Source organism: Dipodomys spectabilis, unplaced genomic scaffold (assembly GCF_019054845.1).
Source record: "Dipodomys spectabilis isolate Male_0828 unplaced genomic scaffold, ASM1905484v1 ptg000360l, whole genome shotgun sequence".
NCBI lineage: Eukaryota > Metazoa > Chordata > Mammalia > Rodentia > Heteromyidae > Dipodomys > Dipodomys spectabilis.
Genome location: NW_024871037.1, coordinates 4,621,564 through 4,638,156, shown reverse-complemented (window position 1 = coordinate 4,638,156; position 16,593 = coordinate 4,621,564). Strand labels below are relative to the sequence as shown.

At 48.1% G+C, this 16,593-nt stretch overlaps 1 protein-coding gene and 1 non-coding gene across 2 annotated transcripts in view; one reads left to right on the top strand and one right to left on the bottom strand.

Annotated features, from left to right (window-relative positions):
• Nucleotides 1-811: 811 nt before the first annotated feature.
• The window catches only part of Nphp3 (nephrocystin 3), a 28,391-nt gene continuing 12,609 nt past the window's right edge, over nt 812-16,593 (bottom strand). The window contains exons 13-27 of the mRNA XM_042665879.1: nt 15,973-16,070; nt 14,944-15,046; nt 14,283-14,365; nt 13,143-13,281; nt 11,076-11,240; nt 9,806-9,900; nt 8,592-8,714; nt 7,390-7,579; nt 7,046-7,287; nt 6,671-6,746; nt 5,766-5,893; nt 4,682-4,922; nt 4,001-4,126; nt 2,890-3,005; nt 812-2,481 (exon numbers count right to left, since the gene is read on the bottom strand). Of these exons, the coding sequence (XP_042521813.1) occupies nt 2,307-2,481; nt 2,890-3,005; nt 4,001-4,126; nt 4,682-4,922; nt 5,766-5,893; nt 6,671-6,746; nt 7,046-7,287; nt 7,390-7,579; nt 8,592-8,714; nt 9,806-9,900; nt 11,076-11,240; nt 13,143-13,281; nt 14,283-14,365; nt 14,944-15,046; nt 15,973-16,070 (2,100 nt within the window). The 3' untranslated portion in view covers nt 812-2,306. The remainder of the gene's footprint in view (nt 2,482-2,889; nt 3,006-4,000; nt 4,127-4,681; nt 4,923-5,765; nt 5,894-6,670; nt 6,747-7,045; nt 7,288-7,389; nt 7,580-8,591; nt 8,715-9,805; nt 9,901-11,075; nt 11,241-13,142; nt 13,282-14,282; nt 14,366-14,943; nt 15,047-15,972; nt 16,071-16,593) is intronic.
• LOC122095758 lies at nt 4,294-4,396 on the top strand. The gene has a single exon (XR_006145192.1). It is a non-coding gene; the product is annotated as a U6 spliceosomal RNA (small nuclear RNA).

The window sequence follows — 16,593 nt, the reverse complement described above, 5'->3', positions numbered from 1 at the left end:
ATATGTATATATATATATATATATATACACACTACATATATATATTATACATACTATATACAGTATGTATATATGTATATTTTATATATACATATACTGCATATACTAGATGTATATATTAAACATATTATATGTATGCATAATACATACAGTATACATAATATATACACAATATATAATATGTATATAACACACATTACATAGGCCACTTGGTCCAGAGGAGATAGGGGACTTAGGATACTTTTGTACCCCACAGACAGGGTACTGTCAGACTGAAGGAACTGGCTTAGTTATAATGTATACTGTTATACTATGTATAATATATACTATATATTAATGCACAATGTATAATACATTGTATATATATTATACATAATATGCATTTATTATAATAGAGATATTATTCTTAGGCTTTTCCCCAGGTTCTTCTTGAGTGTACAGATTGAACTGTTTTTCTTTTAACGTGATACACTTGTTAATTTATAGCATTAAATGACGCCACTAAGACCTACAGTAAACCATCACAACAGCCACAAAACCAGTGTCTCCTGTACGTGGGGACCCAGTTATCTACTCCTTTGGTAGGTAGCAGACTCCGAGATGTTACGTTTCTATTTGATCTTCTTTGCTCTCTCAGCCTTTTTTTTTTTTTTTTGTCTGTTGTGGGGCTTGAACTGAGCCTGGGCGCTGTCCCTCAGCTCTTCAGCTCAAGGCGAGTGCTCTACCACTTGAGCCACAGCACCACTTCCAGTTTTCTGAGTGGTTCATTGGAGATAAGAGTCTTGGACTTTCCTGCCTGGGCTGGCTTTAAACTGTGATCCTCAGATCTCAGCCTCCTGAGTAGCTAGGATGACAGGCATGAGCCATGGGCACCCAGCACCCCGTTTCTTGTAACATGTCAGTGACTGAAGCATGGGCCCATGAGTGTTCCCGAGCGGCCTGGCTGAAGCGCAGATTCTCACTTGGGATGTCCCAGGCCTGAGAACTTGCTACATGTGTTCCTAGCCCAGCCGGAGGAGCGGGGCCTCGGGGCCAAGCACTGAGAGACAGACACTGCACGAGCACCCACGGCGTTCCAGTCTTCAAGAAAAACGCTCAGCAGCGTCTTCCTCCAGTCATTATGCAGAAGGCAATCCTCTTGTTTATAGGGAAAGGAAAGAGAACTTGAATCAGTTTGCACTTTGGTGTTCTAGCCGTGAAGTATGGGGTGGTGGTTTTTGTTTTTTACACCTTTCACACCTTTAGTAGACTCAGTATTAAAATGGATGACTTTGTATAGATGCACAAAGGATGACAAAGCCAGCAATACCCCAAACGGTATTCATCAAGTCTATAAAGATACTGAGTGTTTGGCATCAAAAGGGCAGACTGCTTTGAGTTGGTGGTGAGCGGTGACGCCGCTGGGTGAAGGCCACTTGGGAGGATGGTGGAGAACACGGAGCCTGGCGCGTGGCTGCTGTCGCTTCCCACAGAGCACAGAGACACGCGCACAAAGCCCGGCACCGCGACTCACCGAGGGAAAAGCTCAAGTAATAATAAAAGCACAGTGTCGCAGTGAGGACTTCCTGTTCCACTGGAGATCAATCCCAACCACTTCTGGACAGCATGCCGTTAGTCCCGGACACTTTCACATGATGAGGTAGAGACCTGGTATACAACTGCCCTGGGGACGCAAAGGTGGGGCATGGCTGGAGAGGCTGCGTTGGTCCCGAGAGGAAAAGACAAGTCCTCGAGCCCTGTGCGCTCGCTGTGCCTGCTCTTCCCAGACAGACAGACAGACAACACTCCCCGGCTTGGCTCACACTAACGCACCGGCAGACTCTGGTAATGCCGTTAGTGCACCCCATCTGACACAGTGTAGTCTGGTACCAACTCCGTCTGAATGGCCTTTAAATCATACTTGGTAAAAATCAAAACAGGAAGGCTTAAAATCCAAATGCTTATTTTGCCCAGTTGCTCAGCTTTGTAGTTTCTACTATTCCCTTTGTCCTTGAGGAGGGAAAGCAGGAAAATGAAGTTTTTTTTTTTTTTTGAAGTGGGGTGGGCAGCAGTGGGGTCTGAACTCAGGGCCTCGCCCCCGACCACAGTCCCGTGCTCCAGCACTTTCTGCTTTCATTGTTTTTCAAGTAGGGTCTCACTTTTTATCTGGGCCGGCCCAGACTGCAGTCCTCCTATTTATGGTTCCTTTGGCGACGTAGCACCACAGTGCCTGGCTTTTCTTTGGTTGTGATGAGCTCACTGGGACTTCTTTGTTCACACACCTTGAGTCTTGATCCTCTCCACCTCAGCCTCCAGGGCGGCTGGGATTACAGGCGTGAGCCACCTTGCCCAGCCGAGTGCGTGGTTTTTAGACTGGCTGTGTCTCCACTTGATGAGTGTCTCGAAGGAGCTTTTCCACCCAACAGCGATGTTTCTGACTCTTTGATTTCCATTGCTCTTTTGTACAGTTCTGCAGCTTTTTCAAAATCTCCTTCCTCGTAACTTTTGAGATAAACATGAGAACATTTTTAAACACTTTTAAATGAGTTTATGGGATAATAAAAAAAAGTTGTGAATACCTACGCGCACCTCCCCCCCCCTTTTTCTAGTATATTCACTCAGATCACGTCTAGCACACAGACCCTCGGCAGGTACTGACCAGTGAGCCAGCCCTATGGGCACCAAATGGACACTGTGGGTGGCAAGTAGACCCACCTGCTGGCTGCTGCCTGCCAGGATACCCTCCCTTCTTGCAACCTGCATCTCCTTCTGGATGTCTTAAATGGAGACCACTGCCAACCAGCCTTCCCCTCTACGGAAGAAGCCACTCGTAGGAGCGTGCTGTGCTGTCCTATGGTGAGCGGGGGAGTGGGGGGGGGGGGGGGGGGAGGAGAAGGTGCGTGACCTCACCTGAGCACAGCTAGGTTTTTTAGAGTTTCTCCGACTCGAGGATGCATCCGCCCCAGGCTGGCTTCATAGATCTTCAAGGCTTGTTCATATAAGGGCAAGGCCTCTGTGTGCTTTTTCTTATTTAAAATAATTTTAAAAAACAAAGTGATAGTACAATCACTATTTTGGTAAGCATTTTAAAGACGTGTATATTCTAAAAAGACAGTAAAGAACGGCACGACTTGGGAAGAGTTGCCAGGGGAGAGGCAGTATGATGGAAGTTGGAATTTGACACCTGGCCCATCCCCTTTGACTTTCACGCCAACAGTATTCATTAAAAATCTGCGTCTTTATTGCTGGGTGGGCGCCATAGGCAGAAGCCGCCAGCTCCTTCCACACACGGACGCAGCAATCTCCAGAACTGAAAAAACACGAAGCCTGTCTCTGAACTGAACACTCCGTTGGTGTTTTCAACGTTCAGAAAGGGGTGACCTTACAAATACCATTTCACTCATGGCTTAAGTATTATAAAAAGAAGTGTCAGTAGATAAACAGTAGTCCTAAATTGTCTTTATTTTTACTCAGCCATTGTCCGATTTTTATGTTGTTGTTTTGGTTGTGGGGCTTGAACTCAGGGCCTGGACGGCGCTGTCCCTCAGCTCTTCAGCTCAAGGCGAGTGCTCTACCACTTGAGCCACAGTACCACTTCTGGCTTTTTTTGCTTATGTGGTGCTGAGGAATGGAACCCAGGGCCTCATGCATGCAAGGCAAGCGCTCTACCACTGAGCCACCTTCCCAGCCCCTGGTTGTTTTTTTTTTTAAATTATTATTAATACGTTAAAATCTTTCACTTATAAAAAGCCTAGATGTAGAAAGTTGATCGGACATGGCTGTTCATGACCCCAGCCCATCCAGAGGAGGATTGAAGTCTGAGGCCAGCCTGAGTAAAAAGTGTGAGCCCCTCTCTGAAAACAATACAATATGAAAAGGGTAAGAGATTTAAGAAAAGTAGTGTGTGGCAGGGAGTGGGGAGATGGTGGCAGGGGTCTGAAGGTTTGGCTCAAGTGTTAAAGAGTGCCGTCTCCTAAGCTCAAGGCCCTGGTACCACTGAGAACAAAGTAGTTAAACTTACCATCTGGCTATAAAGCACTGCTAAGTTCACCAAGGCAGTGGCTACGCTAGGATGCTTTGAGCCAAAGGATTTCTGACGAATTTCGACGGCCAGTTCATACAGAGGGACGGCTTTGTTAAGTTTTCCCTATAAAATAAATAAATAAATGTATATTGAAAACAGTTAAGACAATAAATACTAGTCGATCAGAACAGCCCCATACATAGAATCGGTCATCAGGGGGTTGAGGCAAAAGAACTGTGATGCTGGGGCCCAGGCTACATAGAAGACCTTGTCTTAAAAAAGAAAACCGTTTGCTGTAGTATCATGTGGACTAACGTCGGAACAATGCAGAGAAGTTTAGTATGGCCCCTGTGTGGGAATGACCTGCACATTTGTGAAGTGTTCTAGATAGTGAAAAACTAGGAGAGAGCAAGGGAAGGGGTGACGCTGTCCAAAGAGAAACATACTTTTTTGTGGGGCTTGAACTCTGGGCCTGGGCGCTATCCCTGAGACTATTTGTGCTTTAGGCTAGTGCTCTACCACTTGAGCCACAGAGCCGCTTCCAGTTTTCTGGTGGTTCATTGGAGATAAAGAGTCTCACAGACTTTCCTTGCTTGGGCTGGCTTTGAACTGCGATCCTCAGATCTCAACCTCCTGAGTAATTAGGATGACAGGCGTGAGCCGCGGCGCCGGGCTTACCATTTTCTTATACAAGATTGCTAGATGCTTTGCTGTGTAGGCCAGAGACGGGTGGTCAGGAGCGAGCGCACGCCGCCGCAGCTCCAGTGCCCTCTCGTACAGCTCTGCTGCCTTGTCGTACTGCTTCTTTTCATTGCAGATCGCTGCCAGGTTGTTGAGTGACTGGGCACAGTCGGGGTGCTCGGGCCCTAGGACACGTTCCCTCATTTCTAAGGAGCGCCTCAGAAACTGCTCAGCTGTGCTAGGAGCAAAACCCAAAAGAGCTTCAGCAACTGATTCTCTAGCGATCGGAGACCTCTACTGCCTTAACAATGTACAAAATGGAATCAGTTTCATTTGTTGATTTTGTTTTTGGAGCGGGGAAGGTAGGGGGAAGTAGTAGAGATTTGAACCCAGAGTCTCAGGCTTGTTCAGTAAGTGCTGCTTCTACTTGATCCACGGCTCCAGCCAAGGATTTGTGCACCCTGCTGCACTTGTAAAGACAAACCCACAGGCTGCTTGCGAAACAACCCTCATGGCAACCGGACCTCAGTTACTCACAGACTGACAACGCACTGCATTTTTGGGAAGTTCTTCGCTTGTTAGTTCTTTGACATCCAAAGAAGCCTAAATAAATACCTATTTATGCATTCAGACAACATCCATACTTTTTTCTTTCTTTTTGTCAGTCGTGGGGCCTGAACTCTGGGTCTGGGCGCTGTCCCTCAGCTCTTCAGCTCAAGGCGAGCGCTCTACCACTTGAGCCACAGCGCCACTTCCAGCTTTTTCTGCTTATGTGGTGCTGGGGAATCGAACCCAGGGCCTCATGCATGCAAGGCAAGCACTGTACCACTGAGCCACCTTCCCAGCCCCAACATCCATATTTTTAATTCGGAAATCTAAATAAAGCCAGATTGCCTGCTTTATATCCTAGGTAAACTGCGGTTCACAGCTGCAGCTCCCTCCATTGATAGTTTGTTCTCCTGTGAGCTCTCATCACTAAGGTATGGAGGAGTGACCCAGTGCACTTCTGGCTCTGGACTCCTCAGCCTGAAGAGTACTTAGTTTGACTGGACGCGTTGGTTGTGAGCAGCGAGGTACTCACCCCAGGTTGTTCTGCAGATAGTAGAGGACGCCCAGCTCATTGAGGGTGCGGGCACTGTCGGGCGTGTCCTTGCCCAGAGTGAGCTCTTCTAACTGCAAGGCCCGTCGCCGCAAGAGGGCAAATGCACGCTGCAGCCAACAGAGGAAACACGGAAGCGCTAGGCGCCGCACCTGACTCACGAGCCACAGACCAGCAGCGACCTAAGAGCTCTCCCGCTGCTCGCTTCTGTCTAGAGGACTGCTAACTAAGTAGCATAGCAAATCTATTAAGAATATATCAGAGGGGGGTGCTGGGAAGCTGGCTCAGTGGTAGAGTGCTTGTCTCTCATGCCTTGAGGCCCTGGGTTCGATTCCTCAGCACCACATAAGCAAAAAGAAAAAAGCCGGAAGTGGTGCTGTGGCTCAGGTGGTAGAGCGCTCGCCTTGAGCTGAAGAGCTGAGGGACAGCGCCCAGGCCCAGAGTTCAAGCCCCATGACCAACCAAAACAAAACAAAACATAGTCTCAAATTTATCTATTCCATTTATCTATTCTATTTTGTCAGTACACAGCATAATGTACTTCAAAAGAGATGAGGAGAACATGTCATCCTAGACACTCAAGAGGCTGAGATTTGAGGATCACAGTTCAAACAAAGCCAGCCCAGGCAGGAAAGTCTGTGAGACTCTCATCTCCAATGAACCAGCAGAAAACTGGAAGTGGCGCTGTGGCTCAAGCGGTACAGTGGTCGTATCGAGCTGAAGAGCTGAGGGACAGCGCCCAGGCCCAGAGTTCAAGCCCCATGACCGACCAAAAAAAAAAAAAAAAAAAGACAGACTCTGGAAGTCGCTTTAAAAGAGGAAGCTCTTCAAACACAGCCTCTCTGCAGTTATGATACTCTAAAGTTCAACCCAAAAGAAATACTTACCAAGTTGCTTTTCCTCCTTGTAGCTTTCTGGCGTATTTTAGAGGACTTTTTCCTGAAATGCTCGGCTTGTTCGTATCTTAAGAGAGAAGAAGCAGCTCAGATCAAACACACGCAAGTTCAAGGTGTCTTACTTCAGTGACATGAAAATCACTCCTTACACAAAGCCCAGGTCCTTTCTTGCTTGTGATCTGGCGGTATTCTAGTGACAGTCTACACAGCTTAGTAGTCCCAAGAAAACAGAGCTGAGTGAGTCCTTTGGTGGGGGGGAGAGGGGGGAGATCCATGGTGTTTAGCTGGTTTACCCCATGCTGAGGGTCTAAGGCCCAGCCCAACTCAACGCAACGCACGCCCAGACTGCGCAGCTGCGGGCCATACTTGTTCTGTTTCTGGCACAGGGCTGCGAGCGCGTCCAGCTCCCGGGCGGTGTGTGGGTGGCCGGCACCATAGGCGTTCTCGGAGATCTCCAGCGCCTGTGTGTACAGCTGCTCCGCGTTCCCGAACTTCTTCCACTGCACGTACACGCTCGCCAGCTGGCGCAGAGACTGGGCTACTCTCGGGTGGTCTGGATCCAAAGCTGTCTCTCGGATTTCTAGGGACCGCTGCAGAGGTACCACGGCCTGGCGGAGGGGAAAAAAGGATCAGAGAGGGCTGACCCGAGAGGAGTAAATGGGGAGAGCCGCCCCCCACCTTGGCTTCCCCCAGCCCCCACCTGGACTCACCTGGCTGAGGAGGCCCAGATCCTTGAGAAAGCGGCCCAGCGTCTCGTAGAGATCAGCCAGGCAGATCAGGCCGTCGCCGCCGGCGCAGGTCTTCTCATACTGCTTCAGGGCGTCGAAGTACTCTGCAGCCATGGAGCTTTTGTCTTTGCCCACACACTGCCAGTAGCTGAGTAGCTCAGCCAGGTGTCCTCTGTGGCAAACCAATGACAGCCACCAGGTGAGCCACCAACTTGGAAGAAGTTACTGGCAGTTCCTTTGTGGACCAGCAGAGTGGGGTGAGGTCAGAGGTCAGGCTGACTGACCAACCCCCCCCCCCTTTGCCCCCCTTCCTCCAGCTCACTATCTCAGCACCACGGTGAGTGCTGGGAGGTGTTACCAGTTGCTGTTATGGCCTGGACAAGGAACTCCTCACACACGGCCACCACCTGGTGGCGCTGTTTGGGGAGGTTGAAGGCACTTGGGAGTGGGGGTGGAGCCTGGCTGGAGGAGGCGGGCTTCCAGTCCACCATGAGGGGAAAATTGTCCACCTTCTCCCACCATGATGTTCTGCCCCCGCCTAGAGCACTGGTTCCAGCCACCACAGACTGTATCCTCTGAAGCCATGTGCAAAATAAGTCTTCCTCCCTCAAGTTGTTTCTGTCAAGAATTCTAGACAGGGGCTGGGAAGGTGGCTCAGTGGTAGAGTGCTTGCCTTGCATGCATGAGGCCCTGGGTTTGATTCCTCAGCACCACATAAGCAGAAAAAGCTGGAAGTAGCGCTGTGGCTCAAGTGGTAGGTGTTAGCCTTGAGCTGAAGAGCTGAGGGACAGTGCCCAGGCCCAGAGTTCAAGCCCCACGACCAACCAAGAAAAAAAAAAAAAAAGTGGGGACCACAGTAATTTCCAGGATGAAAAAAAGAACTTTCTTTAGGACCAAAACAAATTAAGTAACTTTTTTAAAGACAAATGTCTAGATTTCCAAGGGTCAGAAAAATCCCTTCCTGAAGTTTGGCAGGTGAGACACTTGGTTAGTGACAAGATGCCACTGGAGAACTCCCGCTCTCAGCAGAGACGTGCAGGGCAAGAACGTATGTGTGAATGGGGGCGATTCCTTCTTTAATCCACTGCCTTTGGGATCCGGAGTCTGGTTTGAAGGCTCGGTGTCTGAGGTTCCTGCAGGCCTCCGTGGGGGGAGGGGGAGATGTTCTAGAATGGGCTGCTTACCGTCTGTAAAGGCTCTGAGCCAAGGGGAGGTTCCGCAGGCAATCCTGCAGCTCATGGCCGCTTCCTTGCTGCTGGAGAAGCCAGGGCAGCTCATCTGCACCCCGCCAGGTCACCCGGTCCTGACTGGAGAGAGGATGGAGCATGCTCAGTGACTGCTTCGTACACAACTCCCCCCACCCTCGCCTGTCTTCAGAGGGACAGTGGAGGAGGAACCACCCATCACCCCACGTGCCTGACTCTATGCGTAATCCCACGCAGAGAAAGGAATGCCAAAGCAGAAACTCAGCCAGCACCGATGCCTGTCATTCTAGTGACAGGAAGATGAGCTCTGGGAGACTGAAGTTCAATGCCAGTGTAGACAGAAAAGTCTGTGAGCCGTTCATCACCAATGAACCAGGAAAAAGGAAAGAAAGCCAGACTGAAGCTGGGCGCCGGTGGCTCATGCCTGTCACCCCAGCTACTCAGGAGGCTGAGCTCTGAGGATCGCGGTTCAAAGCCAGCTCGGGCAGGAAAGTCTGTGAGACCCTTATCTCCAGTGAACCACCAGAAAACCAGAATGGTGCTGTGGGTCAAGTGATAGAGCCTTGAGCTGAAGAGCTGAGGGACAGCGCCCAGGACAAGAGTTCAAGTCCCGCAATTGACCAAAAAATGCCAGACTAGAGATCTGGTTCAAGGGGTAGAGTGCCAGCCATGAGGAAGAAAACTGAGAGAATGAGACCCCAAGTTCAAATCTCAGTCCTGCCTCTCCCACGAAGATATCACAAACTTTACTAATCTTCATATAAAATATAAAGTCAATGATCATCTCAACTATTGGACATTGATGGGGAAGAAGATACAAGACTGGAGCACACTAAAAGAAGCTAAAACCCAGGGCGCTAAAACGTGATACTTAAAAGGGATTTTTATCAAATTGAGCTTTTTTTTTTCTTTTTAAACCTTCAATAACTCCAAATACACAGAGATAGATGCACACATTTAAAAGAATAAAATAAATAAAATGGTCCTGCAAAGATTTCACCTTAACCTTTAACATAACACGAGAAGACTTGCACACAGAGTCATTTTTCACTCTTTTGGCACTAATCGGGAAAGGATCTTACTTTTGGTGGTGGTGTTTTTTCCCTTTGGGTAAGAAGTTTTTCTGCATAGAGAGGTGAGGACACACAGCGAGAGCAGGCAGAAGTTACAAGCACGCACAGAGGTTTCCTCACCTTAGCTGCAGGGTGAAGTAGCTAATCAGCTTTTGCCGGTAGGAAGAGATGGCCTGGGGCCCATCCATGTACTCCAGCCGCACTGTTTCCCAGGCCTGAGAATGAGAAAACAACAACGCTGGACTCTACTGAACCCAAAACAGAGTTCGTACCACAAAGTACCACTGGTCACAAAGTACCACTGGTCGAGAAGACATTTGACAAGTGGATGCCGAGGAATTTATAAATGATTTCACCTCCGTAGTCTTATACTAGAAATGGCCTCACAGTATTTTTAAATCCAGGCTACAGTCATGTGATATATTTGAGTAAAATTTCCTAAATGATTGGTTTAAGAACTCAAGGCACAATTTTAATGCAAGCTTTTTGTTAATCCATTTTTCCTTGTGTTCTACCACGTGAGCCACGCCTCCAGCCCTGTTTAAATATGTATATATATTTATGTATCTTATGTAAATTTATCTTACATATGTATCTTATATATACATTTATGTATATTACACAAATATATATAAGTCTAATATATAGAGATAATATATAGACATAGTATATCTAATATATATAGATAAGAATCTCACAGCTGGGTGCCAGTGGCTCAAATATGTCATCCTAGTTACTCAGGAGGCTGAGATCTGAGGATCACAGTTCAAAGCCAGCCCAGGCAGAAAAATCCCTGAGACTCTTTTTTTTTTTTTTTTTTTAAAAGATTAATTTACTTGTCTATGACAATAGAGACAACATACAGAGGAATAACAATTGCAAGTCTTCAGAGTCTATATTGCCTCAATAAGGCTTGGCTACATTGTCAATCCAAATAACAAATGTTGGAGGACATTTGCTCTTAATACTACCTTTCATGAAAAAAGAACCGTATTTCATTAACCCTGAGACTCTTATTTTCAATAAACTACTCAGATAAAGCCAGAAGTGGTGCTGTGACTCAAGTGGTAGAGTGCTAGCCTTGAGCCAAAAGAAGCACAGGGACAGTGCCCAGGCCCTGAGTTCAAGTCCCAGGACTGGCAAAAAATGACAAGAAATAGGGTCTCATCCTGCCTGGGCTGGCTTCAAACCACCCTCCTCAGATCTCATACACTGTAATGTGGAATGATACATTGCCACCTATCAATTACAGATCTTAGTCAAAGATGTTTGAGGGGTTGGAGGTGTGGCTCCGGTGATAGAGCACGAGCCAGAGAGCAAAAGTGTCAGGTAACCAAGTTCAAGTCCCAGTGTTGGACCAAAAAAAAAAAAAGCTTGAAATATCACTCACCTGCAGATGCTGAAATCTGAGTAGCCCACAGCCGTATGTCAACAGACACAGCTGGTGAAGGCTGTGGATGAGGGAGGTCAGCCCAGCCCAGGTCATCTCGGGATAGAGCTCCATTAGCTCCGACTCGCTCAGGCCATTGTGGCTAATACTGACCAGGCAGAGGATCTAGGCAGAGAACGCACAAATGATGGTTGCCAAGCACCTCTGCAAGTATCCAGCCACCAGGAAGATTGCCAAGAGTCTTAAGCTGATTACATTTTTTGTTTTACCTCAACTTGTTATTCTAACGATCAGTAAATTAAAACAAAAAAAAAAATACCCCACCAAAAGCTCCCCCAAAACAAAAGCAGGTTTCCTGCAACAAAGCGCATGTGTACAACAGACACCCAAGATTGACGACATAGAGAAAATAACTTGGTAAAAATTAAAATTGCATGACACGTGTTCTTAAAAGTAATGACAGAAGCTGGGCGCCAGTGGCTCACGCCTGTCATCCTAGCTACTACTCAGGACACTGAGATCTGAGGATCATGATTCAAAGGCAGCTCAGGTAAGAAAGTCCCCGTGAGACTCTTTTCTCCAATGAACTATCAGAAAACCGTAGAAGTGGCGCTGTGGCTCAAGTGGTAGAGTGCTAGCCTTGAGCTGAAGAGCTGAGGGATAGCGCCCAGGCCCAGAGTTCAAGCCCTACGACTGACAAAAAAAAAAAAGTAATAACAGATTTCAAAGGCCTTCTGTGGCTTCTTGTGTTGATCAGGGATGAGAGTGGCTGGTGCTGGAGCTGATGTGAGTGGGGCAAGTCGGGATCACTCCAGGCCTTGGGTTTCATGCCCACAGTGGGAGGGAAGAGGAGAGCTCAGTCGGGGCCGGGGATTCCGGCAGGAACGCCTGCCCAGTCAGAGCTGCGGGATCCCCTCTTCTGTGAGCAGACCTCATCTGCCATGGGCACCGGGGACAGGAAGAAGCACGCCTGCCCCGGATTCATCAAAGCTGAGAAATCAACCCACAAATGGATCCTGCTTCAAATTCTGAGTTCAGCAAGGTGCTTAGATACTAATTTCCAAAAATAAAAATCACAGTTGAATGTATTGAGCTGGACATGTGACTCAAACATTTAGAACATCAGCTATGAGCAAGCAGGGTGGAATATATATTCACAAACAACGGCAGAGTCAACAACAGCAACAACAAAATGGGTGGTGTTGGACCTTGAACTTGGAGCCTTGTGCTTGCTAGGAAGGTGCTCGACTCCCAGAGCCAGGCCCTAGTCTTCAGAAACAACTGTTAAATGAGGTGCGCAGCACCGTGGAAGATGATAAAATATTACTGAGAGGAGCGACAGAAGATAGAGGCTCGGCACTGGAGACTGACTTAGCTGCTTTCCATGAAGGCTCCGCTCATTCTCCCTAAATGAATCTTTTAAGGTCAAGTACCATTCGCAGATTCTGAAATGAGTTCCGGTGGTACTTGCAGAGCATGTTTTGTTTATAAAACTGGATAAGTATTGTTTGTCTTCTGCCTCAACTTCCCCTGACCTGCTCATGTCCAGGTGTACTCTAAAACTACAGAAAATTAATCCAAGCTATGAAGAGTAATAAGACAAGGAGTTATCAAACCATCTGTGAATGAATGCTTACAGCTCTAGTAACTTAGTGTGATATTGGCAAATAGGCAAAGCTGGAGACAAGGGGCCCAGAAACAAACTCAGTGTCATGTGAGAGTTAGACCTTTGACGGGCAGTATCCACACCCGTGCAGAAGATACACTTGGTTCATAAAAAGAACCATCCGTTAGTCACATGACACACACTAAGAAGACAACCAGTCAGAAGACAACCCAATTAAAAATGAGGTGAAGGACCTGAACCAGCCATCCACATGAGAAGGAAGGACATCAATGAAGACAAAATGAACGCTCAACAAGAGGAAGGCATTTCAGTGAGCACCCCAGAACTCGTATATATGCGTGATGTCTGTTTAATGACACAATAAGAGAGCTGGTTTACTTCAATCCATGTAGCTGGGACGGGGTGAGCGTCCTTCCCTCCTGATGTGGGGTGCAGCTTACCTGTCTCATCAGCTCTCTGTGGCCCTCTTCTGGCAAGGAGTCGTGGACGGAGCGCAGGATGAGCCTGTATAAGGACACGGTGTCTTCACACTGCAGACACTGGCAGAGCACCGCATCCAGGCTGCCCGCTCTCCCCGCACTGTTGGAATGGAGAATGCATTTTGTTTTCTTACAGACTGGCGACAAGGGTGAAAATTTGCAGAATATTAACACAAGGCGATGTTGGGAATTTGCGTGGCAACTGTGTAACAGGTGCTAACCAAGAAGATAGGGCCAGATGACTGTTTGGGGGGACCTGGGTTTTTTTTTAGCACACCATCTGATTCAAGACAGTAAACACGGGCAAGATCTATGTTCAGTGATTGCTAAGTACTCTGGTGCATGAACACCACACTACTCCTGCGATTTTCTTTTTTTCTTTCTGGCCAGTCCTGGGGCTTGAACTCAGGGTGTGGGTTCTGTCCCTGAGCTTTTTTTATTTTTTGTCAGTCATGGGGCTTTACTGTGGGCCTGGGCGCTGTCCCTCAGCTCTTCAGCTCAAGGTGAACACTCTACTACTTGAGCCACAGCGCCACTTCTGGTTTTCTGCTGGTTCACTGGAGATTAGAGTCTCATGGGAACTTTCCTGCGTGCGATCCTCAGATCTCAGCGTCCTGAGTAGGTAGGATGACAGGCATGAGCCACCAGTGCCTAGCTCCCCCCTTCTCGGCTTTTCAGCCTCTTTCCCTCCCTGATTTATTATTGTTGGCGGTACTGAGGTTTGAACTCAGGACCGCACAGGTGCTGGGCAGCCACTCTGCCACCTGAGGCACACCTGCGGTCACAAAGTAACATCTTTCTTTATAACTCAACTTACTCCTCATGTTCCCGTGAGCTTAGCTGGCGGGAAGGAGTCTCCCGCGTGGCCCCACTTGCGTGGGAAGAGGCCTTTTGCAACCCGGTAGGCAAAAGGGTCAGTGTGTGGAAAATCAGAGCTGTCCATGGATGCTGGGAGGCTGGTGGGGCTCAGGCAGGTGGGAAGCTTGGTGGCCGCCTGGGGGAGCGCCACGGGTGGGGAAAGCCCTTGGCTCACAGCACTAGGCCCGAGGGCGCGGGGATCACAAAACACACAGACGGCCATGAAGGGTCACCAGCACTTACCGAGCCATCATTTTGCCAAGAAGAGTGACGTGCAGGGGATTACAGGTGGTAGCCGAGCGACAGTGCCTCTCCAGCTGCTGCTCCTGCCCACGCCGCCAGAGAGACAGAGAGGAAAGAAACACCGAGACCCAGAATGAAGCAGCCTCCACCCGTGCGCCTCACACAAACCTAAGCACAACTCTGGCCTTAGGCCACTTGCTCAGAGACAGCCACCCAGCTGCACGCAGCAGATACAGCCAATGGGAAAAGGCGCTTTTACTTTGATCAGTTGTGGGTCTTGAACTCTGGTCCCTCAAGCTCTTCAGCTTGAGGTGAACGCTCTACCACTTGAGCCACAGCGCCACTTCCGATTCTGGTGGTTCACTGGAGATAAGAGTCTCAATGGACTTTCCTGCCTGGGCTGGCTTTGAATCGCGACCCTCAGAGCTCAGCCTCCTGAGAAGCTAGGATCATAGCATGAAGTAGCATGTCTGGCTCCATATCCAGAATCTTTTTCATGGTTTAATATCGTTAAAGAGGGAAGGAATGCATTTACCAAAGTTACTACTACATTCCCATTTCTTTGGAACAACAGGCTTATCCTGAATTTAACTATGACATTAGGTATTTTCTCAGAAAGCCAACGAAGATGGAAGCTGGCATCAAAATGTAAAACCCTCACCTGTTCTTTGCACAGCATGATGTCCACAGATTGACATTCGGCCACTATTATACGTTTTGCATCTTTTGGATTTAAGGGGTCAAGATGAAGCGTAGGCCACAACCTTTTATTTAAAGAAAAGAAAAACGAAAATTCTATTAGATTGGAATTCCTAGCCCCTTTCCACAATTTTTCTTTTCTTTTTTTTTTTTTTTGTTACGGTCGTGGGTCCTGAACTCTGGGCCTGGGCGCTGTCCCTCAGCTCTTCAGCTCAAGGCTAGCACTCTACCACTTGAGCCACAGTGCCACTTCCAGCTTTTTTCTTTTTTGCTTATGTAGTGCTGAGGAATCGAACCCAGGGCCTCGAGCATGCAAGGCAAGCGCTCTACCACTGAGCCACATTCTCAGCCCCTCCCAATTTTTCTTTCTTTTTTTTTTTTTTTGGTCAGTCGTGGGGCTTGAACTCTTCAGCTCAAGGCGAGCTCTCTACCACTTGAGCTACAGCGCCACTTTCGGTTTTCTGGTGGTTTTTATTGGAGATAGGAGTCTCACGGTCTCTCCTGCCCGGGCTGGCTTTGAACTGCGATCCTCAGATCTCAGCCTCCTGAGTAGCTAGGATTGCAGGCGTGAGCCACCAGCGCCCGGCTCCAATTTTTCTTAACCATAGATTCAACACCATTTCCTCCGATCTAACATTGGCAATGCAATTCAACCACATTCAAAAAAATATACCCGCTGGGCGCCGGTGGCTCACGCCTATCACCCTAGCTATTCAAGTGGCTGAGATCTGAGGATTGCAGTTCAAAGCTAGCCTGGGCAGGGAAGTCTGTGAGACTCTCATTTCCAGTGAACCACCAGAAAACTAAAACGGCGCCGTGGCTCAAGTGGTAGAACGCTCACCTTCAGCTGAAGAACTCAGGGACAGTGCCCAGGCCCAGAGTTCAACACTCACAACTGACAAAAATAAAATAAAAGCACACACAAAAAAGGCTTTTCTTTGTTTTTCCTCCTAGCATTCCACGGAAGGGAAGCGCCCTAAAGTCAGTGTACCTCCAGGCTGCAGGGCATGTTTCCACATTCACGGAAACCACGACTCTGACATTCACCGGCAGTGGATCGATCAGCCAGCTCATGTGCTTGTCTACTTGCTGCAGAACATGAGAACGGAAGGCGGACGACTAATCAGAGTATTTCAACGCAATGTAAGAAGAGTCCCCCTGATGAACAATCCAATTCTTCTTAGGTGTCCCTTCAATGAGTAGGGATAAAAATCTTATTTGGGGGTGGACGCCTATGATCATAGCTACTTAGGAGACTATGATCCAGGGGATTCCAGTTCAAAGCCAGGCTGTGCAGAAAAACCCGTGGTACTCTATCTCCTGTTAATCGGCAAAAAGCCAGATTGGAGGTATGTCTCAAGTGGTGGAGTGCCAGCAATGAGCAAGCAAGCAAACTGAGTATGGGGCCCTGAGTTCAAGTGCTGGTATCAGCGTACACACACACACACACACACACACATATCTGTGCGCATGCCCTAAAATATATCAAAAGAAGTAGTTTTTGCTAACAGTGTAAAATGCTTTTGGTCTCTTCTAAGGAGACGGTGCTGGCAGACAGGAACACATTCGGGCTTTTCCACAGGCTTCCTCGTCAGAATGGGCGCAGGCGTCC